Source organism: Urocitellus parryii, chromosome 8 (genome assembly GCF_045843805.1).
Source record: "Urocitellus parryii isolate mUroPar1 chromosome 8, mUroPar1.hap1, whole genome shotgun sequence".
NCBI lineage: Eukaryota > Metazoa > Chordata > Mammalia > Rodentia > Sciuridae > Urocitellus > Urocitellus parryii.
In genome coordinates, this window is record NC_135538.1 from 146,748,891 (window position 1) to 146,773,951 (window position 25,061).

The 25,061-nt window shown below is 42.7% G+C and overlaps 1 protein-coding gene across 4 annotated transcripts; it reads left to right on the top strand.

The window, feature by feature from the left end:
• Positions 1-8,542: 8,542 nt before the first annotated feature.
• Rbm24 (RNA binding motif protein 24) lies at positions 8,543-21,353 on the top strand. Of its 4 annotated transcripts, none has more exons than XR_013344223.1 (5): positions 8,548-9,447; positions 10,555-10,678; positions 12,061-12,115; positions 12,455-12,587; positions 16,777-17,679. XR_013344223.1 is itself a non-coding variant. In XM_026402206.2 (4 exons), exons 1-4 carry the CDS (start codon positions 9,280-9,282, stop codon positions 19,546-19,548), a joined length of 711 nt encoding a protein of 236 aa, XP_026257991.1. In that variant the 5' UTR covers positions 8,543-9,279; the 3' UTR covers positions 19,549-21,353. The 4 variants fall into 4 exon arrangements, 1 of the variants encoding a protein (XP_026257991.1); XR_013344222.1 differs by having other exon boundaries at positions 12,455-12,567; XR_013344221.1 differs by lacking the exon at positions 16,777-17,679 and adding an exon at positions 19,185-19,273 and having other exon boundaries at positions 8,549-9,447; positions 12,455-12,567.
• The last annotated feature ends 3,708 nt before the right edge of the window (positions 21,354-25,061 follow it).

A 25,061-nucleotide genomic window follows, 5' to 3' on the forward strand; every position in this document is an offset into this window, starting at 1 on the left:
TGGGGCTGAAAGTTCTGTCTAATCCTGTGTTGGATTTTTCTGCCCCACTTCCTGTGAGTCATCTCATTAGCATAAAAAGACAATAAACTCCAAGGGTTTGAGGAGCGCCCCCCCACCAAGGAACTGAGGACAAAGACCAAATATTTGTAATTTATGGGTCTTAGAACCAATGAGTAAAATTTAGAGGGCCCTATTTGCCATCATCCCCTAGGACCCTATATGACAAGTTCTGTTTCCTATCTCTGCAACTCAGAGCTCTTTCAGTTTAAGAACACAGCAAAAATCACGTTCAACTATCAGCAACGTTGCCACCAGGGCCCTTGAGCCTTGTTAGGTCCAGGCATCAAGGAAGGAGATTGTTGACCCCAGTCATCGGAGGAAATCAGCCGCTTCTTTCCAGGAGGCAGGGATGTGTCTGGCATGATCCACTTGGAGGAGGCTCTTGGTACTCCCGTGCCCCATTTTTGACAGTTTTAAATAGACAGCATGTAATAAGAGTGGCTTGGTGAGTAGGGGCTCACATCCCTCAGGTTCCACCCTGTGATGGTTATCTTCATCCATCAGCGTGGTTGGGCTATGATGCCCAGTTGTTTGGTCCAACACTAGTCTAGATGTTGCTATGAAGATAGTTTGTAGATGTGATGAAGATCTAAATCAGTTGACTTTAAGTCAAGGAGATTGTTTTCAATAACATGGATGAATCTTGCCCAGTTAGTTGGAGGCCTATAAAGCAAACTCTGAGATTTCCTGGAGAAGAAAGAATTCTGTCTGAGTTTCCAGCCTTCTGAACCTCCCACAAATTTCAGACTTGCCAGCTCACAGATGCATTGGCCAGTTCCTTAAGATCAGTCTGGATAAAGGATGGATGGATGGATAGATAGATAGATAGACAGATAGATAGATCCTATTGATTTTATTTCTCTGGAGAATCCTGGCCAATACAAATGACTTGGCAAACCACCAAGTTTAAGAGAAATGACAGCTTAGGGCCAGCGGGAGTCCAGAATGGATAGAAAAGAAGGTGATGATGGGAGGAAGAGGCAGCCCCAAGGTCACCTAGAGGTTGCAGTTCATCCCATTAACCTTCCCCTTCTAAGTTCTCTCAGGAAAAGGAGCATGAGAATCCAGGAGGAGCTGCCCCTGACTTCTATGAAGACTTATATCCAAGAGGCAGCAGGGGGAGGCCATGATGGTTGGTGTGACCCTTGGCCCGGGGAATGAAGCACTTCTTTCACCCAGTGTTGGAAAGGCTACCAGCAGAAAGCCCCCTGCTGTTAGCCCTGAAGGGAATACAGTATCCCCTCTTATCCACCAGTGACATATGCCAGGACCCCAGTGAGTGCCTGGATCCAAGGACAGTACTGAACCCTATGTACCCTGGTCCTTTTCCCGTTTATACAGACAATAAAGTTGAGTTTGTCACAGGCACCACAAGAGATTAGCGGCAATGACTAATAGTAAATAAAACAATTATGGCAATAGGCCGTAAGAGAATTGCTATCCTCACTACTCTAGTGCCTCCAGGACATTATTTAGTAAAACCAGGGTCACTTGACCACAAGCACTGTGATCCTGGGACAGGCAATCTGACAATCGAGATGGCCACCCTTGACTAATGAGCTCAGACTCACTAGACAGAGGGCTGACTCATGTCCTGGTCAGAAGAGAGAAGCCCGGCATGAGACTTCAGAGTACTACTCACAACCACGTGCAATCCCAAGCCAAGAATCATTTATTTCTGGAGTTTCTCATTTAATATTTTGGGGGCTGCAGTTGATCACAGATAGCAAAAGCCACAGAAAGTGAACCCAAGGATAAGGAGCCTCTACTATACCCTGGCTGAGGGTAAAGGAGTCCATCGCCCATGGCTGTGCCTCCTCCTGGTGTGACCCACCTCCAGGGACTGAGGGTGGAGGCTCTAGAGCTGCCTCCAACTTGAGAGCTCCCCAAGGGGTTGGGGGTCAAAGCCTTGGGTGAGACTGTGGGGCCAGTCACCCTTCCCTGCACCTAATCCTGTTAAGTCTCCACCTCCATGAACCGCCCAACCCAGCAATCAGGAAAGAGTAAATGCTCAATGAATTGATTTATATGAAAGTCAAGGACAGGCAAAGCTCGTCTATGATAAAAGAAGGAAGAACCGTGGTTGCAATTGGGCCTGCATGTGTATGGGGATTGTTATCCACTGGGAAGGGCCAGGGGGGTCATATTAGTTGGAAGTGTTCTGCATCCTGATCTATCTAGGACTTACAGGGTGTAGACGTATGTGAAAACACCCGTTGTACTTTCGGATTTGTGGAATTGGGTATACCCAAATCATATCTAAATTTAACAAATCGTTTTTTAGAAGTAAGTTGAGCTCATTTAAATCCCCGTTGAGAAATTATATCCCATCTATCTATGTATGATAGAGTAAAGTGCATAAATGCATTCTAGTGTCATGTATAACTAATTAAAACAAATAAAAAATAAAATAAAATAAATCCCCCTTGAGGCCTTTGCTAGAAGGATGACCTTTAGGAAGCCATTTCTTCCTAGGCCGTTTCTTCAGTTTTTTTCAATTCCAAAATAAGGAATTAAACTGGATGATCTGAATTATATGGCATACATCTGTCAAAACAGGTCTTTAAAGTGTTCTTACAAATTAAAGGGGGGGAAAAACCACCAAAACCTCATTTTTAGGTCTGAAAAGAAGAACAAATGGCCCAGAGATACCGGGGGTGGGGATCAAGTGACACAAAACTTTTACCCTAGAAAATACAAATATTGGAATATTAAATGCAAATAGTCCCGAGTCATTTTTTGTTGTTTACAAAGCATTTGTTGTACCCATTCTTCTTCACCCAAAGAACCCAGAATCTCTCAACCACAGGGTTTGGTGGGATTCATCTCAACCCCAGTACCAGGGATGGGCTACTGTGGGTTAACTAGTACCATTTCACCTGCTAGGCCTCAAAAATTTGTGTCATATTGGAAAAACAAAGTGGAGGCCAATCCAAAGCCCACCAGCTATCAGATTCCTTTGGCCTCTGAGATCAGTTTGAGAGAGTTCACAACAGAAGATGAATCCAAGGGAAGGTCAGATGTTTGATAATTGGGAGGAAGACATCTGATCCACCTCTACCTTCTACCTCACCCCTCCTCCACAACTAAACAAGGAAACTTGTAGCCTAGAGCTGCTGGAAGCCTGGTCTTGGAGCCAACTTAAGAACAAGCCACCCACTGGGAAGGCAAGGCAGGAGGATCTCAGCAAATGCAGCCACAGCTTTGGAGACTCCATGAACCTTGCCCTCAAGTCACCAGACTTTTCAGTGAGAGCAGACAGTAAATTCCTTTTTATTATTTAAGCCAGTATTGTTCAGGAGGTTTCTCCCTTGTCTCACTGTTGACAGCAGTGTCAACAAGGATTCGGGGAAACTGACATCAGTGTGCTGCTGGTACAAATTGAATCTGATGCTACTGTTTGGAGGACAATTTGGAAATATGTACTAAAAGATCTAAATATGGGCATACCCTCCAACCTAATATATAAACTTGTAAGAATGTACTCATTCATTCGACAAATATTTAAGCACTGACTATGTGCCAAACACCATTCTGGGAGTCAGGGCTTTTGCAATGGATACAACAAAGCCCCTTATAGGACCAGCCTTAAATAGTAACAGAGGATGTGTAAAATATCTATTTACAAGAGTATTAACTTCATAGCCCTTTATGAGTTGGAACAGGAAAAAAATTAAAATAACCAACTAAAAAATTGCTTAAATAAATTTTGGGGCATTGACATGATAAAATGTTACTTAGATATTTAAAATGAAATATAGAAACTACTTAATGATAAGGAAAAATATCTCACCATATTAGGTCAAAGAAAGCTGATAGCAAAAGAGAATGTAGAATGTAACTATGTTTGTAAACTTATGTGTGTGTATTTATAAACTCCCAGAATGATGTTTGGCACATAGTCAGTGCTTAAATATATGTATAATATATGTATAAATATATGTATTTATGTATAAGAAAAGCCTGGGATTAGTTACTTTGAAATGTCCAAAGGTTATTCTCAGGAGTAGAATGGTGGATGATATTACTTTTTTTCTTTGTCTCTCTTGATGTTTTTTTTCCTAATTTCCTCTCATGAATATACTTTCCCATTGAGGTCAGAGAAAAACACCAGTCTTACAAAATGATCTTGAGTCATTTAAATTAAAAAGTAAATAAATAAATAGTACTCGAGTACTAACATTGGGTTTTCTCCTCCATTATCAGGTGTATCTACTCAGGGAAGACCATTAAAACTCTTTCCAATACATTTATGCTTCTCTCTGATATGCATTTGTTTGTTTGCAGTGCTGGGGATTGAACCCAGGGCCTTAGGCCTGCTGGGCAAGTGCTCTACCACCCAGCTACCCCCAGCTTTACATCTGTGCTTTTTAAAGGGATAAAACCAAGTGATGACTTGAATCAAACCGTATAATATGATGTATTAAGAACTATGTAATGTTATGAACGACCAATAAAAAAAAAATTACACTTTCTGAGAGTGCTACTCTAAAGTTCTTCTTTTTAATGTTGGGAAGAATTGACACAAATTAAGAAAATCAGAGATGGTGTGAGAATTATATCCTCCTTCCAACATGGGAACACAGGGACAATTTAGAGACAGTAAAATAAGATTTCTTAAGTGAATAAGTAATACAGAAAAGCGCTATTTGCTTTTACTTTTCACTTCCAAACTTCAAAAAATTGATAAAGAATAATGCCTAGCTTCAGATGAGTAGCAGTAAAAGAAAGAAAACGTGTTCTAGTTAGGATGTAAAACTGAAACTAATAATTTGAATGTGGTGTTCTTCATCCTTACTTTGTATCATTTACAAATTTTTTGTTGATATAATAAAAAGTAAGATGAGAAAAAAAAAAAAAAAAACAAGTGATGAGGCTAGGTCCTAAGTCTCTGTCTTGGATTCAAGGCTAGTTCCACTGCTTTGGACCCTGTGCCCGGCACACCAGCAACATCGTAAGAAGCTGTTGTGGAGAAAGAGGTAATTCAATACATAGGGAGGTACCATCAGCTCCCTAAAAATAACTTGTCAGTTCAGAGTCTCACTATTTGAAGACTTAAAACCAAAGCCCGCCCTGAGTTTGAAATGTGTAGCAGCACATAGTGGGTTTAAAAGGATTGCAGTCTCTTCCTTGCCTTCCCCAAGGCCACCTCTAGCCAGGAGGAGGAAACTATTCACAAGGTGAAGTTCAAGTGAACTTCATGTCCACCCTGAGCTTCAATTTTGCCCTTGCTGATCCCCCAAATTAACCTACTCTGCTTTCAGGTAGGGGAATGTCTGATTAAAAGCATCATGACTTTGGTGAATAGAAAACCATTATAAATTTCCATTTCACTTTATGTTCACAGACTCTGAAAGGAAGGTAAAACATTTTCAAACAACACAAACAAACAAAAATCTCACTGAAGCCATATTTTTATTTAAAAGATAAATATCTGGCCTAATTCTACAAGTAGCCAGTTCCATCCAGAACGGATTTATTCCCATCAAGCTGGAAGGTAGAGATCTTGAAGACATTAATTCCTTTCAGTGCATATTATTTAGTGCTATGTATAGACCTCTGTCTTCAATGACCTGCAAGAGATCCTATGACACCCAAGAGATCGTCCTACCCTCAGGCAGCTGATTATCTAAAGCACTCCATGAGTAGGAGTTTCAGGGATGAGCCAGAACAGTGCTTCTCAATCTTCATGAAATATTTTTCTATTTTTTCAAAATTCTTGTAAGCACTTATAATCCTGGAATTACTCTCCATGACTAATTGAGGTGGAAGGGGGGCAGAGAAAATATATAAATGGATGTCACATTTTTTAGTTTGGTTTCAGCCTTTCTTAGTCAGATAAAGATTTTTGAACAAAGTGGATAATAATTTACTACAAGTAATAAAATAAGATCGATCTTGCCAAGGAGTGGGAACCAGGAATCAGGGCAATCCATATGTACTAATTTGGATATGACAAACTTGGAACCTATTTATAACTTATACAGTATTTTATGGCTCTTTCTTTAAAAAAAAAAACACATCATACCGCATAATTCCTCTGAATATACAAGTGTCCTTTGCCAAAAGCAGCTGAAAAAGCAAAAGGATTATCAAAGCATTGTTTTTCAAACCTGAATTCATAATGGGCAATTGTACAGAAATATTTGGTACTTAGTAACCTTGAAACTTTGAATTCAGAAAGATTTTATGGCCCTAGATCTACATGAATTGATGACGAAGGTTCATAAATTCGCCAAAGATGGATCTGGCCATTGTAACTGGGCTCACCTTTGTGTAGATGTAAAACAAAACCCACAGGGGGTATCAATTATGCCCAGCACACTGCTGTCTGCTACGGGGAAGACACCACCAAGGCTTGCAAAGCCAAATTGGGTATGAATTATGGCTTCTATTTAAATAGGTTTGGAAAATAAGGAACCACTATTCCTCTTAACCTTTGTTCACAGAGACTCACATAACATCTGAGGATTAGTAATGCTTCAATTACCTCTGGAATTCAAAATTAGGGAATATCCAAGTATGACTTTGTATAAAATGAAACAAAGTTTCAAATACAACTAACAGATATTTACTGATCCCTTAAAAGAATAAAGACACACAAGAAGGTGTTGTAGGAGGGACTGGAAGGAGCCGTGGCAGGGGAACCTCTTACTACCAAAAGTTGAGTTCTATGACAGCTAACCCATTCTGGGATCAGAATTTCCTTTTGGATCTCACCAGGTCACCTAGTGAGTATCCAAGCTCCTGGCTACACTCCCAAACACCCTCCAGGCTGGACTTCCTGTCCAGGCAAGAAGGCAGACAAGACAGCCAAACTCAGCCTTCTAAGGCTTCTTGCTAAGTAGCTTCCTCTCAGGCACTACAGGATTTTTGCCTGAGCTTCATCTAAGTACTGCAATTCTTAAGTGACACTGCGGGATGAATGTTAAATATCAAAAAACAGGCCTCCTCTCTTTCAGGGCCTGCTTGGTTTCTCCTAAGTTTTAAAAATTATCTTTCATCACCAGCACAGAGTCCCTTTTCAACCTGTATTTAAGGAATAAGAAGGGGGTGTTGTTTATATTTCCACTTTCTGGCTCTCATCTATCTGTAAAATACTTAATTTTTTAATCGGATTAAAGGAAAGTTTTTAACTTTAGAGAGATTTCTTTTTTCTCCATTTCTCCCACTGGGGGGTTCAAACTTCAAGAACCTGATAACCTCAAAAAAATCAACCTCAAGCTGAAGTCAGCAGGAGGAATTTCAGGTTTTGCAGAAGTACATTTGCATTCTCATTAGCTTTTGCTAACCAGTAAGTAGTTCTTATCCTCCTGACAAGGAAGGTGCCCTGGAAAGAGAAACAGCACATATGTGCCTCTCCAACAGGTTAACACACTGACCTGCTTTAGAGGGAACAAATGGAGTGGCTCCAGGCAATGAATGTAGGGACTTCAAGGGAAACTCTGAATGGAAAGGATTTGAAAGGAAATTGTACACTGACAATAAGAGGTGAAGTGTTCTGCTCATATTAACTATTTTCGCCCAAACCTCAGATATGACTGATGTTAAGGCCTTATTGAATTGTACGCTTGATTAAAAGAAGTTGTAAAATTCTGTTTCATTGCAAAAAAAAATCAATAAATATATATACGGGGAGTACTGTGTTCTACAAGTGCTTGCAAATCTGCTGGTAGAAATGAGTGGTTATGTAACAAATTGATTTTACAAATTATACCTTTTACAATTACATCCAGACAAAACAGATAGGGTCAAATCACTAAACAGGTTTGTAATTCAAATAGAAGAAATTGATACTTTGGAGGGAAAAAGAATTTATTATGAGTGGCTGTCCTTATCTATCTGAATAACGAAGTTAGGGGAAAAAAAACATAAATTTGGTGACTGTGGGGGCTAAAGTACTAATTTATGGTCCTCTAAAATAAAAGACGGTGCCTGATGAACATAAGCATCTACATCTGGCTGGGCCGTGAGCAATGAAAGTTAATCGTTCTACCAAACACACCCAAGTGCTAAAAAAATTTCTTTCTTTTTTTTTTCCCCCCCTTTTGGCTCTACCTCTCTGGTTCTCCCCAAGCACCAGCTCTTGGGGCCAAGGAAAGCTGGGGACCCTCTTACTCTCCAGGCCTGAGTATCCAGCTCCTCCGATAAGGTAGGCAGAGCTCTTTGGTACCAGGTGCCTGGGGTGCGGGTGGGGGCTGCCTCTTTTATAACTGCCCCCGGGCCTGGGACCCCCAATTCGCCAGTCCAGCACGCCCGCCCTGTGGTAGGGGCCTAGCGCGGAGAGCTCGCGTCGTCGGCTTTGAAAAGCAACGCAGCTCCCGGCTCGGACGCAGTCTCCGCGCTGAGGGTCCGATTTGGGGCAGCGCCGGGTCCCTAGGACTGTGACGGGTTGGAGCAGGCGACGCCAGGAACAAGGCCGTCTCCAGCCCTACCCCAGCGCCAGCTACAGAGCCCAACGCGGCGACCGAGCGCGGCGCCGCGCGGGGAGAGAAGCAGCTGTTCCCAACAGCTGGGGGGCGGCGGCGCCGGGCGCCCCAGGTGCTGTCCCGGCCAATCGCAGGCGTCCGGCCCGCCCCCTCCCCAGCCGGGCGTCGACCCCTGGGCGGCGGGGGAAGGGAGCAGAGAGGTGGAGAGCCGTCCTCCGCACTGGTCTTCCAGCTTCCGCGGCGGGAGGGACAGCCCGAGTCGGAACCGCTCGGAGCCCCCCACCCGGGCTGCCGCCGCGCCCCCCCTCCGCTTCCACCTCGGCGCTCGGACGCGCTCACCGCGACCCGACCCACGCCCCGCCCACGACACTTAATTCTTAAGAAAGAAAAATCTACCTCTAAAGGCACCCTCTTCTTCGCTCGAGGACCACCCTCTGCATTTTCTACCTCCCCGCGGGGTGAGCGGAACCGCTGGCCCATTCTAGAGAACCAGATCCTAACCCAGACGATCCGGAGAATTTGTACCGTGACCGGCAGGGGGGGCGGGAGGAGAGAGCCCAGTCAAGTCTCCGGGGCTGCTGGCGACTTCGGAAGCCGCGCGCCCAGCGCCCTCGGCCGCCCCCGGCCGCTCGCCCCCGCCGCGCCGCCGCCCTCGCCTCCGCGCTCCCCCTTGGCCCCCGGCGGCCGCGAAAGGGTGCGGGAGACGCGGAGCCGGAGGAGGACGCGCAGCCGCTGCCCGAGCCGCAGCCGCAGCCGGAGCCCAAGCCCGAGCCGCGGGGCGGGCGCGAAGATGCACACGACCCAGAAGGACACCACGTACACCAAGATCTTCGTCGGGGGGCTGCCCTACCACACCACCGACGCCAGCCTGCGCAAGTACTTCGAGGTCTTCGGCGAGATCGAGGAAGCGGTGGTCATCACGGACCGGCAGACGGGCAAGTCCCGGGGCTACGGATTTGTAAGTTGCACGGATGGGGGGGGGCGGGGGACGGAGAGCCCCGCGGGGAGATCGAGGACCGTGGAGGAGGGGAGGGACAGAGTGGCGCTTGTCCCGGTGGTCGGTGCTAGGAGTGAGGGGCTCCGCGCGGCGGTGCACGGCGCCCGGCCCTGGTGAGCTGCGCTGCCCCTCCGCTCCCCGCTGAACAGAAACTTTGCGCGCGGTGGAGCTGCAGGAGGGAGGGCCGGCGCCTGGCTCGTCCAGTACCGAGAGGACCCGACTTGATGTTGTGTCGGGGAGCCAGCGGGGCAGGAGGGTAATGACTGCTGGATTTGGGGCGCTGGGGGCCGGGCAGGAGGGGCCGTAGACCCGCACAATTGCCTTCCCCTCCTGGAGGCTGGTGGATAAAGCGCGCTGTTGCTTTGTAAAAATGCGTTGTGTCTTCTGGCGTTTGGGCTGGGATAGGGAGGGGACGCCCCAAGAGGTCTGAGGCTCTTCCCCTCTAGTCACACCCCCACCTTTTTAATTGCAAAGGTAGGTTCTTTTTTAAAAAACACAGAGAGAGATAATCCTGTGGCTCTTGGACAACTGAAACAGCACATTAAGCTTCCCGGAGATTTAAACGTGCAAATTCAGCTGCCCGAGAGCTGGGAGCCCCCAGTGTAGGACAATAGCTATTGTCGTTGGGGAGGGAGTGTTTGCCGGTGGTTGGTAGCCTGGGGCAGATGCGAGGTTGTACTTTTTTTTTTTTTTTTTTTTTAAAGCGATCGGTGCCTCAGAGGTCTGGTGGGACCTAGGGGCACACAGGGGTGATATCATTGGGGGAGAGGGCAGCGCGGGGTGGGGGGATCTAAGAGGAGTTATAAGAATTCAGGCTTCCAAATCTCTGCTAGGCCCGGCTAGCACCCTCAGGACTTAGTGGAAGTGGAAGGTTCCTTCCTTCTTTGCTTCCTTCCTTTTTAAACGGAAGATCAAGGAGCACTGTCCAGCTTCACCCCCACCCCACCCCCAAAGAAAAAGTTGAGTGTCCGTTTATTGTGAGTGACTTCTCCGCTGTGATTCTTGGTTTCTTCAGGGGTTAATTTAGAGCTTTGTATGTATGTGTGTATGTGTGTGTGTGTTGCTAAGGTCACCATGGCTGACCGGGCTGCTGCCGAAAGGGCCTGCAAAGATCCCAACCCCATCATTGACGGCAGGAAGGCCAATGTGAATCTGGCATACTTGGGAGCAAAACCAAGGATCATGCAACCAGGTAAGAAATGTCTACCTCCCCTTCCCTGGCAGACCCCCCACCCCCACTTAGGGGCAGAATGTACCCTGATCCAAAAAACACCAGCTTCTGAGAGAATCTGTAGATGTGTTTGGTAAACTTGAACTGTGACTGGTTACTCTACCAAGGCATTAAAGATAAATGACAGTTTTGCTCCTTTTAGGATTTGAAATGTGTGCAAAAAGGATATCTTGGGGTCTAGGTAGTTTGGACAGACACAAGAGTTCATTTGATTCATCTCATTACTTTTTGGTATACATTTGTAGTCTGCACTCAATTTTCCAATTTTTAGCTAGCCACCTGTAGCTAAAAATGTGAGTCATGTGGATGATATGGGCCAAATTTGCCAACTGCAGCAAGCACCAGTTGCAGGGTGCTCAGAGCAGATAGCCTGCCATGAACATGACCTAGAGAAACATATGGGTGGGGGTGATATCTGGGTGGGTAAAGCTTTAATGCAAAATCTCACAATACCTGTAATTAAAGAAAATAGGTTTCACCTACCCATGTTCCCGATTTTTTAAATACAGTCACTTAGAGATGAGAAATAGTTCAAAGCTATTGTGTAGCTGTGAGTTGCCAAAGGGGTGCAATATTTTGTCTGTGTGAAAGTATGACCTTTTGGATTATTTACCACATTGTCCTTTGCATGAGCACAAGTCATTGAGAGTTGATTATTGAGCACATTAGTCATTTCCTTGGGCAAGCAACTTTGACTAAATCACATACTCTTCACTCTTTTCTATCTGAAATTTAGGAGAGAGGTTGACACTTCCAACCATGTGGACTTAATAGAAAACTAGATTGTCAAGAAAGTGAGAATAAGTTCAAATATCCATGGGTGTTTAAAAATATGTACTTGTCCAATATATTGTGTGTATGAACTATTCAGAAAAGAAAGAATGGGGAGTTTGTTTCTATGAATTTTTATTACTATAAACTGTAAAGCCCATAATTTTCCAAAGCACATCCAAAGAGTTCCAGAATGTCCTGTATTGCAAAGACTTTTTATCAACTGTCATTCAGAACTACAAGAATTCTGTTAAATGTACTTCATTGTCAAATCCTGTTGTTCTTGGTTTTACTTGATAAGCATTTTCCCCTGGTCTAAATGTCTAAGGTCTTATTCAGTCTCTGTCAACTAAACTTTGCAGATTAAAGGGAAAAAGATTTCTATTTTTAGTCTTTATTTTGGATTAGTGACCACATTAATAAAACCAACTTTTAAAAAACATACACATATATATATACTCCTCTTTAAAGTGTTCTCCTTTTTAATCAAAAGTTGTGGTTGCGTTTTTTGTGTGGTGATAGTAAATGCCCAGTCATGCACGAATAGAGAATGTGTTGTGTTTTGTTGCTAGGTTTTGCCTTTGGTGTGCAGCAGCTCCATCCAGCCCTCATACAGAGACCTTTCGGGTAAGTCCATTCATCAAGCCCTCTGAAGTTTCAATATGGCTGTCATTTGATCACCTGCCTTTTTATGATAAGCAGAAAAGTTCAACAGGTCACAAAATGTTCCTGGTTCTCCATATTTACATATGTTTGTGTATTTTTAATGGTGATGCTATAAATATTTTTAGATGAGTCAAGTTATCTGACCAAGTATGCAGACTCCAAACCAGACAAATGTTAAGCTTATGATTTTAGCAAAACAAAACGTACCAGGTATGACTTGTGCACAAGACGATTGTGTCCCGTCACCGTGACTGCTGTTCAACTTGACTCAATTTTATTTATCTCTTTCTAACCTGACAGGGCTCGTATACAGTTAAGCTAACTGATGAGAAGGATACGATGATAAGAGGTGGAATAGTTCTGTTTGGAATTAAACTCTGTAACCAGTAGACTCAGACACACAAGCTCAGATGGTGATTAACGATGCATGGATGTTGGTGTTGTTGTTTTTATTTTTCACAATAGTCAATAGCCCTCCGTGTGCTTTATTTTATTTATTACAGTAATGAAGTGGTGTTGATAGCTAAACTGTGTGCTTTTTACTTAATTGAAAAGAGCTGTAGTGAAAGTGTTTTCTTCTCCTCTGGGAAGGGGCTCTTTGCGGTTTGGTTTTGGTGGTGGTGTTGAGGGTTTGACTTCTCACTTTGCCATGAGAAGCAAAGGGCTTTTTTTTTTTTTTTTCCCTGCTTTAAGCTCTAGCCTGTGACTTCCATTTAACCGTCTTTTTGTAGTGAGTGCTAAATTGTGTGATTTCTCTCTGTAAGATTACAAATTCATTGCTTGCATGTCCTAAGTTTCTGTTCCATGGGAAGTTTTCTGGGAACGGGCTTCTTTCCTTTGCTGTGTATATCTACTTGTAGGCTTTCTAGTTTAAGGTTTCAGCGACTCTCATCAGATTTCATTAACACTAGCCAGTTTGGGCAGTTTCTTAATTTTTTTTTTTAATTTTTGTTTTGAGTAGCATAGCACTAACCTCCATCCTTCAGACCTAACAGGTGGACAGCCTGCTCATTTGTGTTGTCTCTGGGTTCTGTCATTACCAGCTTTCCTGTCCTGAAGTCCCCAAGTCACTTCCACTTAGACATGATCTTGTGGGAGGTCACCGCTTAAATTTATCCTGGACACTGGAGTCTGAACTATATTCTACCTGGTCAATATTTCTGTAATTCCAATGCCACAGATTTAAACTTCCTTTTTAAATAATCTAGTTGTTCAAAAAGCATTTTATCCTCAGCACTAATTTCTTCTTTAGCTTAGGACCTCAACACCTACATATGTAACCTGGAAGGATGGAATCTGTCTGTACAGATAGATGTCTGCCTTCTATGTCTCTGAAAATAGGCAAAATAATAATAATAATAATAATAATAGTAATTTGACTGAGAGTCAAGTTATATTTTCCATGAACACCTTATTACCTTCCCTTTAACATATTAGAGGTTCACTTTTATTGCCAACTCCAACATTTTTTTGTTTGTTTAGCTATAGAAGAGTCTTTTGTCCACTCTGATTAGAAAGGGCCCTCATATATGCAATAGCTATGTATCAAACCCATCTAAGCCAACTTGGATATTGATAACAAATTGTGGGTCTGATCATCTCCATGGGTTTTCATTGATCTAGACTATTTAAATTGGGATTAGAAAGAGAAGTATATGTCTGAAGAAGTGGTGGTGAGCCTAGTAATGATCTTAAAACAGTTCTGAAACCAAATCCATCAACAAGTATTAGTGTATATTTATGTTTTCACTGTGCAAAGTGAAAAAAAAATGTGCACTATTTGGGAAGAAAGAGAACACAAACCAATCAATAACTACAGATTGCTCAATGACTTGGTATTGTTTCAAATACAGGAAGAATTCAGAGTAGCAAGAAAATAAGAAATGAGTTGGATGCTTTGGACAGGTCAGTGTGGGGAACATGCTTACATTAGACTCACACCAAAGCCATGTCCTGGATGAGTTAAACGAAAACTGGTTGGGTCTCACGGCTGTACCTTTCTAGTCCTTGAGGATGGAGACAGCATAAATGAAAGTCCAGTGCATGGAGACCAAACTGTGTGGAAGGTCCTGAGAGCCAGGATTGCACGTTTGGCCTGGTCACAGTAGTTATCACAGATCCTTAAGGAAGAAAGTAATACCAGGGAGATGAGAATCACCAGGGTAAAATGTGTTATGGAAGTTTTAAACCAAGCATGTTTTGATAGTAACCTTTTGTTTTTCATCTCTTCTAATATGAACTGTCTTTATAAAGGATGGTGATTATCACTATGTGCATAAATTATTTGAACCTGAATTCTTATTAGACATAGATAGCGTTCCAGGTGGGCCAAGTGAACTTTCTCTTTTTTTTTTTAAGGGGTTCTCAGCACCACTCTAATTCTGAGTCTGTCCCCAACAAATCACACCTGGTCATCCTAAATTCTATGTGAATGCCACATGTTCTTATTTTAGGCCTGCAAAGATGCTTGAGAATTTTTTTTTAATTTTACTTCACTTGTTTGAAATTCTAGTGACTTTTTTTTTTTATGTGATCCTTACACGACCCCCAGGTGACTCTGGGTCTTTAAAGACAAAACATTAGCTTGAAGGAATTTCTACATCTACATGGTCAGATGTAGAGAAACTGAGGGATTTGCTGGACAATAGCTTATAAATAGCTTGTGTTTGAGAGAAGCATTTTCTTGTAGAAACCTTGGAGGAAACTGCTGATCTGGAATAGAAACTTCTGGGCTAGTTTAGATCCGGTGGAACTTACACTGCAGTATTTACTCAGTACACATTTAACAGCTAAGGTCTTTGTTTTTTGTACCAGGAATTGAACTCAGGGGCACTCGACCACCAAGCCACATCCCCAGCCCTATTTTGTATTTTATTTAGATACAGGGTCTCAATGATTTGCTTAGCGCCTCGCTTTTGCTGAGGCTGGCTTTGAACTCAGGATCCTCCCTTCTCCGCCTCCCAAGCCACTAGGATTATGGGCGAGCATCATCATGCCCAGCTTAAGTGCTAAGTTTTTTTTTTTTTTTTTTTTTTATTTATTTTAGTTCTCGGCGGACACAACATCTTTGTTTGTATGTGGTGCTGAGGATCGAACCCGGGCCGCACGCATGCCAGGCGAGCGCGCTACCGCTTGAGCCACATCCCCAGCCCTTAAGTGCTAAGTTGTATGCAAGACGTAGTACCCTGTTCTAGGTATTCATCCCGTCCACTACGTGGGGCAGGATAGACTGTAACTACGGTTGACCAAGCATCCACTACCTGCATGGGACAGATAAAGGATTTACATAAATTACATCATTTAATTCTCACAATAAGTATTTGTCAAAGACACTGTTAATATTATTTTCTATAGGCAAAAAACCCCAAGATGCTGAGAGTTTAATTGACTTTCCCCTGATCACAGGTCTGGTAAATGTTGGAGTCTGATTCTAGATTCAGGATCATGGTCTGCCTGACTTCAGAAGCTGTGTTCTTTTCTTAGTGTCAAGTTATAGCCAAAAAAGACACAATTCCCTTCTCATGATGTAGTAAGATAGCTGTCCACGTGGCTTCAGATGAGTGAGAGTGGTCAGATCTGTAGGACTCAGGAGGTGTTCACGAAGGAAGTCCAGGGGGGCCTGGGTCTTAAAGGGTAATGAGGCTAGGGAACTGTTTTACTGCATAGCTGCTATACTTGTCCTTATAGGCCCTTCCCATAGAGTTTTATTTAATGAGCAGCAACTCAGGGTTGAAAATATTAGTCCATTTCCCATGCAAAAAGGTGAGACTAGAAGGTAAAGCAAATTTCCAAAGCCTCCTACTGAGCGAGCTCTAGAGCTGGGGTGGATGGGACCTGGTTTACCACAGGTAGCTGTGAAGTGCGGTGGACATCCCAGGTGAGGGATGAAGGCATGAGCAAAGAACCCTGTGCGTATGCAGGAACCATGAAGGAGTCCAGCTGACCTGCGCTCAAGGAAAGGCAGAAATGCCAATAAGGTATTTTGGAGCCAGATACATAAAAGGCCTAAAATGGCAAGGCTTAAAAAAATGTGCACTTAGGTCTGACGCTAGGGGCTGTGGATTCCTTAGAGCTAGTGAGCGAGATGGAGTCTTGATCAGCAGTTTGTGCAGTAAATTGGAAAAGGAAGCCAGGATGCTGCCCCAAAGTCGGAGAGAGACATCAGAAATTTTCTTTGAAAATTACCCAAAGTATCTGCTTTGCTCTGGTGCTGTTGAAACTGCCCAGCGCATACATACAGGGATTAACTGACGGAAAGTCCACTGATAATAAATATAGCAGGAGCATCAGGCACAGTGCACATGTCTGAAATCCCAGCCAACTTGGGAGGCTGAGGCAGGAGAATTCCCAGTTCAAGACCAGCCTCAGCAATTTAGCAAGGCCCTAAGCAACTTGGCAACACTGTCTCAAAATTTAAAAAAAGATATAAAAAGGGCTGGGAATGTAGCTCAATGGTAAAACACCCCCTGCATTCAATCCTCAGGGAAGGAAGGAAGAAATGTAGTAGGAGGGAGATTTGCAAATGGCCTCAGGGAGTTCTGTAGGCTATTAAAAGAACTCGCAATGCAGGGATTGCAGCAGAAATGCCACTGTACCCCATGGTGCTATTCTGCCTTCCTCAGGAACTGAAATGTGGCAGGTTCTCCACAGTCTCCTGGGTTCTCCTCTTCCTTAAACCTTCCAGGGCTCCACGATTCCATTTGCCCTCCAGACGTCCTGCTCACCATTGCCAGACTTCATGTAGAAGTCTGATCTCCTTGCAAAAGTTATAACTCTCATTGGGTGGCTTTATCAGATCAGAACTGTTTCTTAATAAAACGTTAATGCAGAGACAAGAGTACTGTAAGCCCTCTTTCTGTGTTTCAGTGTGTTCTTCAAACACACACACACACACACACACACACACACACACACACACGTTTTTACTTCTTTCTGAGACAGGAACCTAGTAACCACTGTGTTGTGCTGGGAACTTCAGGAATACAAAGGGTGCATGCCTGGGTATCAGTGAGGTCTGTGCTGGCTGGCCTTTGCAGCTGATAGATGTTTTACTTTAGCCTTATAAAGACATTTTACCCGCTGGAAACCCTGTCGCATGACAGGATCAAAAATAGCCCGGCTGCAGCCACTGCTGTCCATCACCACGTGTAAACTGGCATTGAGAGGAGGCCCTCTTAGCCGCGTCTGCACATTGTGGACGTGGCGGCTCCAGGGACAGTGTTCCATAAAGCCACACCTGTTGCCCCGAGTGAGCCAGTCACCTGATCCGCAGCACAGTCCCACGTGTGTGCATGACCCGCGCGTCCGGTTTGGGACAAGCAGTTAGAACATCTCTCAGTGTCCTCAGAAACACCGATGACGTCGTCTCCCTGGGCACTGGGAAAGATCTACAACTCTAGTAAAATTGACCGTATTTTTATCACGGGGGTCAAAGTTCACTACCATCTGTGATGAATTCATCCTTTCCATGGCTGTTTGTTAATGAGGGCTTTCACTGCCCCTCTGAAAAGGCAAAGCAAAGTCTGTGTTTTTGAAAAATCCAATTATGAAATTTTGTTTAGAGTCTTGAAAGTTTTGAAGATTGCTCATACAAGAAGATTGTGTTTATACTTCTTGTAAGCTGGGCTTGTTGATACCGGGTAGCATTCTAGTGTCATGTTTTAGGGATTATGCTAAAGAAAGATAAAATAAATTGTATTTGAGGTAGTATTTTACAAATGGTCAGTAATCAATCTCAAGAGTGAGAGCTGAGAGGTATTGGATATTTTAAAATACCGCTTATGGTTTATTTTTCAAATTAACTTTTGAGTCACTAGAGTCTGTTTTGTATGTTACCTGTGAATGTAAACTTTTTAAGAGGAACTTGACTTTGTTTCACTTTCTTGAACTTTTTCAGGATAATACTATATAATTGAATTTTGCAAAATATTGACTAATAGGGCAGATGTAAAACGGACATACTAATATATCTCTTTCTATTGAGTTGGAGGACAAAATAGGACTTAGCTGATGTACAGAGTAAACGTTTCTTATAGCATCCATATTTTAAGTTTCTATTAATGTTAGAAATGTTTAGCTGTATTTCCCTTCCTTTTCCCTCACCCTCCTCATTTCCCCAAAACCCCTTCTGTCTGTCTTGCATAGAGATAAACAAGCTGGCTGACCCTCAGTTGCCTGATAGTCAAACAGGTTTGATTGACCGTTGTGTCCTTATGGATTTTATGGAAAAATTAAAGAAAGAAAGAAAGAAAGTGTGCCGCACACCTCCTTGGGAATCACTGCCATGAATGTTAATAGCATTTTTGTAGCTTCCCACAACAGCCTCTTGTGAGAGTGAGCTGCACTACGTTCGTTTGAGACGTGTGATTCTGCTGTGTTTACCACACTTGTGAACTTTTAAACTCCTTTTTTTTTTATTTTGTCGCCTGCTTTTTTTTTAATTATCATTTTTAATAAGGGTGACTGAGGTTGCAGAGAGATTAATGTGTGCCGAGTCTGCATAGCAATTTCAAGTAGGGTTGCCATGATAATAAACAAACCGACTTTGTTGAAATTCAGTTTTGAAAAACTGGCCATCACCGGTTACCTTTCTAAGTCTTATATTCGTAGCTATGAACTTTCATATTTGCTAACCGTTTTGTTTTGTTTTGTTGGTTTTTTTGGTTTTTTTTTTTTGTTTGTTTGGTTTTTTTGTATGCACCCTTTACAAAATTATCTTTAAAAACCTTAATCAATCAAGCCTTTATTAAATCTCATATGCAGCACCAGTCATTATGAACCTTGATTTGGTCTCGGAACTTTGGTGAATCCGTGCTACTTAAGTAATCATAAGTGAAAATTCTAGCAGGGAGGATCATGCTCCATGACTTTGGCTCTTGCCGGAGTACTTTGGATGGACCGCTGAAAGTAGATATTATGGCAACCCTATACTCATAATAACCACTAAATTTGAGTTTGTCTCATTTCTGATCAATGAATGCAACAGGTGGGAGGCGACGGCTGCCTGACTTTGTTTCCTATTTCTCTACAGGATTCCTGCCCACTATGTCTACCCGCAGGCTTTTGTGCAGCCTGGAGTGGTCATTCCGCACGTGCAGCCCACGGCCGCTGCAGCCTCCACCACGCCCTACATTGATTACACTGGAGCTGCCTATGCACAATACTCCGCTGCAGCTGCTGCGGCTGCTGCGGCCGCCGCCTACGACCAGTACCCCTATGCAGCCTCTCCAGCGGCTGCAGGATACGTTACCGCGGGGGGCTACGGCTATGCAGTCCAGCAGCCCCTCACCGCTGCGGCCCCTGGGACAGCTGCGGCCGCCGCTGCCGCCGCTGCAGCCGCTGCAGCCTTTGGCCAGTATCAGCCTCAGCAGCTGCAGACAGACCGAATGCAGTAAACCAGCCATCTGATCAAAGTTGAATTGTTTTCTCTTTCCCTCCCAATTTTCCAATTTTTAGTAGCTATTAAGAGAGTTAACATTGACTTAACAGCTTTAAAAAAAAAAAGCGATGCTATTGTGAAGCAGAGTTATTATTATTATTTTTTTTATATATATACTCCAGGTAGTGTTCTAGATAAGAAAGAGGTGAGAATGAGGGGCATGGGCGCAGTTTTGGAAATCAATCCCAAAGAGCCTGAGTCACTGAAGGCCACCAGGAGAGGACGGCAGGCGCACCGATGGAACTTCACTTTTGTAACGGGATTTTTATTTTTGCTCTTTTTATAGTATCAGGGAAGCAAACTGCCTTTTACAAGTTAGGAAAAAAAATGCTATTTGAATCTAGTTGAACCAGGGAATACAGAGTGAGCAATATGTAGCTTGAAATGCATTTAAAAAGCAGATTTTTTTTTTTAAAAAAAAACAACAAAACGGGAAAGCACTGATTGTCGCTTTTAGCGGTCACTATTGGCCTCTAGGACTTTTCTGAGGAAGAAGGTGGTGTTTATTCTATCTCAAAAATGGGCATCGAACAATCAATCCAGGAGCGTGGCAGTGGGCACGGTGGTGGACAGGCTCCCTCATCTGTCCGCCAGATGAGTGGGACCGTGTGGCAAGTGATGTAGACTTACTGGGCGCAGTCGCTGTACAATCAGTCACCCACGGTTCTGGAAGGAACACATCACTTGTGCTTGTTTGATGAGCTTGTCACATCCTAATCCCTCTCCCCATCCTGTTTCAATTTTGGGAAACTTGTATCTGCTGCTGTCAGCAACTCTGATCCCTAAACAGGATCAGACTTTTACTACTACAGCCTTCTCTTTCTATTTATCGTGTCGACTCGAGGCTTAGGAATAGAGGCAGGCCAAGTTTGCAGACGCTAAACCCTTAAGAGCTGTCTTAAGGACAATTTATTTTTCCCCCCCTTTTTAAATAATTTTACACTTTTTAGTATCTATTTCAGAGTCCTATTTAAAACTATTTATTAGTGAATACAGTTACCTGAGACAACAAGGTTATTGAGATTACAATTCTTCAACGGTTAATGATAATGTGGTTTATACTGTGCCTTAATAGTAATGCTATTTAAGATATTTATTTTTAAGTTTTACTATGCTGCACTCTAAAGAAAGGAACTTTAGATGTGACACTGTAAAATTATGTATTCATCTCATGGCATAAATTATTTAGTAGGTCTAGATGTAGCATATTAAATATTAACCTATTCAACTGAAGATGTTGACTTGGATTTATTTAAATTCATATGTGCACTGTATAAGAGAGTACTCTTACATTAACACATCTTAGTTTATTTTAGTTGAGTTTTTTTTTTTAAACAAGCTACATTGCTAGTTCCATGCTTTCTTCTCTGATTTTTGCTCGTGTAGATCTCATTTATCAGTAATTCGTTCCTCTAACACTATTCTTATGTAGTTTATGTAGTTTTTAAATGCTGCTTTACGTTTTTCTTCTGAAACCGCAATACTTGCAATTTTTATTCTTAAACTAAATTGAATACTATTTTACACTGTATTGGATTTTTATACTTGAACAATTTCATACAAGGGAAGACAGGTTAGCATTTTTATGGACTTTCTCCATTATCACTGGATTTACTTTTAAGTATCCCCGTACTAGACAGTGTTACGTGATGTAGACATGACTCTCCTGTGCAAATTATTTATTCATTGTGTATATTGCTTTATAACATTTCAGATCTTCTAATCTATTCACTTGTATTAAATATAATTTTTAAAAACTTCTGTTGCAGTGATCATTTCTAATTCTGTAGTAAAGGCGACGATTTCTCCTTTTAACTAGTGTTAATAGCCACGATTCACATGAAATTCTTTCAGCAAGCATAAAACTTTCCCAACCGCCTTTTTTTTTTTTTGTACCTTTAAAGTTCACCAGTTGTCTACCTCATCCTTGGCAAGTGATAAGGGCATCCCCCAGGAGTGAACCCTAAAGGACTCTTGGTATCCCTCAGAATTTTTTGGATGAAGTTGGGTGGAAAGTAGTGGGTTATGGCAGGGACCAGTACAAAGCCGGGATTTGGAACCATAGCCCACCATTTTCTACCAATGTAAGTGGAGCAGACTGCTCTCTGATCCCCGTTTTTTCTTGAGGTTTTTATGGGTTTCTCATGTCTCATCACTGGGATAAAGATACCAGTCTCTCATAATTATTTGACTATTAAATAAAATACACCAACTACTTGTCACAGAGCCACATATGTGGTAAGTCAATATGTAATAGCCATTGTTATGAAGCCCTACCATGACGGCTGACCAAAAGAAAGGAGTTGGTTTACGATTTTTAAAATTTCTGTCCACAAAGGTATGGTAGTATCTAATGAGGTGTGTGTTAGCACATCGAGTGACAGAGGTCACATCCATCGCCATGAAGCATGTGCTCTATTAATTGTAGAATGGGTTGTTGATCTCTGTCCGAATGTTTCCCAATCCATGATAGATCTTTTCTTGAACTCCATTAGTTTCATGAACTCCATTAGTTCCAATAACTTTGAGCAACAGGAAATGGTGATAACAACAGACTTTTTACTTCATAATTACCACCCCATTTAGAGACATCACAGGCGCAGATTTTAATTGCCTATAATTTTCCAAGGAAAAATAGATACCAGGGAGCGGTATTATTGCACTCCGATGTGTTATTTAGGATCAGTAAAATAATTTCTAAGCTACTGAATTCAGTCAGTGCACCAATGACTATATTCTAAAAGACAGGATTTACTTTTAAATTTTTCAGGTTTATGAAAGGTCACTTTTCGTCTGCAATAAGCCATCTGTTGCAGAACTTGAAATGAAGCAGTATTTGATTTATTGATCAAAAATAGGTCAGACAGTTCTGGAGAAAGCTTGTCAAAAAATAGCCATATTCAAGAATGTTAAAAGTCCACCCTCCTCTGGACTTAACTTTCTTGGATGTGTCTCCTGTCATGTAGTAATAGCGGCAAGATTGTCACATTTAATGCTAAGGCATACATTTCTAAAAAGAAACAGATTGTAACAGGTGATCCTGAGAACTGAGGAGCCATGACTTAGACTCATCATGTGTCTAGCAGGCGACCAGTACTTGAGTAGGAGTGGTGTGTCTTGGGATCCAAAGTGCTGGCTGAGTCCTGTTTTCCTTATTTCCTAATAGGGTGATCTTCACCTCTCCAAACTAGTGAAATGTGAGTTGCTCATACCCAACACGATGGCTCGCTCTGTCTCTGAGGTTATACTGATTAAATGAATGCTATGGTTCAAGTGTAATTGTTATTTTTTGGTCACTCGTGTTGAAAATTTGGTCCCCATTATGAGATATTAGGAGGTGGGACCGAGTGAGTCTAAGAGGTGATTAAGGCTCTGACCTCATGAATGGATTAGCTCATTCGTGCAATTCGTGTATTAATTGGTATATTAGCTTTTCATTGCTGTGACTAAAATACCTGGCAAGAACTCAAGAGGAGAAGAGGTTTACTTTGGGCTCACAGTTTCAGAGGTGAAGTCCCTAGCGGGCCAACCCCGAAGCTGTGGGCCCAAGGTGAGGTAGGCCATCATGATGGAACTGTGTGACCGAGAGGGGCTGCCTGGTCCATAGCAGCTGGGCAGCAGAGGGGGAGCAGGAAGCCAGGACCTTCCCCCAGTGACCCGCCTCCTCCAGCCAAGCCCTCCCTGTCTACAGGAACTCCCAGCACTCCATTCTAATCATAAACCCACATAGTGGATTAATCCACTGTTTAGTTTACAACTCTCATAACCTAATCACTTCACCCCTAGACATTCCTGTCTGACTTGAGCTCTGGGGGACACCTCACATCCAAACCGTAACAACAGGTGAAAGGGTTATCTGGAGAGTGGGTTTGGCTAGATCTCCTGTGCGCTCCCCGTCTCTCACCCTGTGATGTCCTGCACTGCCTTGGGACGCTGTCAGTGAGGAGGCCATCACCAGGTGTGGCCCCTTGACCTTGTACCAGAACATTAGGCCAAAAGAGACTTCTTGCTAACTTACCTAGTCTGTGAAGTTGTGTCATTAACCACAGAAAATGGACTAACACAATAAAGTCACTTGATAGGAGAACATTTTAGAAATTCTAACGCTTTGGACGAATGGCCATGGTTATACTCGGGTGATATGTACGATATTGGTGACTGACTTAAGCAATTATTAAGTGGTCCTTTGAAAAGGAAGACACAACTGCATTTCACGAGATGGTGTGAAATATGTTTTTATGCCAAATGAGTCACAGATAAACAGCAGCATGAAAGTCACATGGAACGAGAGAGAAATCGCCCAGATCAGGGAAGGAAGAACAGACGAAAAGATTATGGAATCCATTTCTCTCGTGGAGGAACTAAATTTAGTCCTTGGTTTGCTCCTGTCAAATATGGTTCTTAATTCTCCGCAAGGCTTGAAGGCGTTCATTAAGCTGACAGCCTGAGGGTTAGAGGGGCAGAGGTGAAGAGGAGCAAAAAATAAACAAATGCATGTTCAGCCTTACCCTAGCGCTCCCTTCTCCTTCAAGAGTTCCAGGCGGTTTCCATGGAAATTCCAACTTTGTTTTTCTTCAGCACTTCAAACAGAAGCGATTTCATTTTGGGTATTTGTTCTGAGTTGAGTTTCAGTTGCTCAATCCCAATTTTAGCTAAATCGTTTAAATCTCAAGCTCTCTTTTAGTTTTATTCTATTTGTCCTTGACATAATAATTGAATTTATTTATAGAGTGTGATGTTTTGTTATATGTACACATTGTGTAATGAACAAATCAGGGTCATAAGCATATCCATCACCTCAAACGGTGAGGTGGTCAGAGCATTCAAAATTCTCTCTTCTGGTCAGGGGTGGTGGTTCATGCCTGTAATCCAAGCCACTCAGGAGGCTGAGGCAGGAGAATTGCCAAATTCAAGGCCAGCCTTAGCAACTAAGGAAGTTGCCAAGCAACTTAGCAAAACTTTATTTCAATATAAGAATATTAAAAGGGCTGGGGATGTGGTTCAGTGGTCAAGCGCCCCTGGGTTCAGTCTCTAGTACCAAAAAAAAAAAAAAAACCTCTCTTCTGGCTATATTGGCATATATAATACATTATTGTCAACTGCAGTCACTCCACTGTACAATAGATATCAGAACTATTCCTCCTATGTAACAACCAACCTCTCCCCATTCCCCACTCCCCACAAACTACTCCAGCCTTTGTGAACTACTATCTACCTCTGCTTTCATAAGATCTGTCTTCTAGATTCTACTTACAACTGAGATCAAGCAGTATTTTTCCCTCTCCCCCTGGACATAATGTCTCCAGGTACATTCATGTTGTTGCCAACAATAGGATTTTGTTCTTTTTTTGTGGATGAGTAGTACTTCACTAGGTATGTATGCCACTTTTAAAAATCCATTCATCCTTGGGTGTACACAAGTTATTACTTCTTTTGGTGACTTTGAGTAAAGTGCAGATAGCTCTTTGA

Excerpts from the sequence above, each read along its gene's own strand:
- Rbm24 (XM_026402206.2), top strand. The coding sequence starts at position 9,280 with ATGCACACGACCCAGAAGGACACCACGTACACCAAGATCTTCGTCGGG. Across the intron at positions 10,679-12,060 it reads ACCAAGGATCATGCAACCAG|GTTTTGCCTTTGGTGTGCAG; the intron begins GTAAGAAATGTC and ends TTTTGTTGCTAG. Across the intron at positions 12,116-19,184 it reads CTCATACAGAGACCTTTCGG|GATTCCTGCCCACTATGTCT; the intron begins GTAAGTCCATTC and ends ATTTCTCTACAG.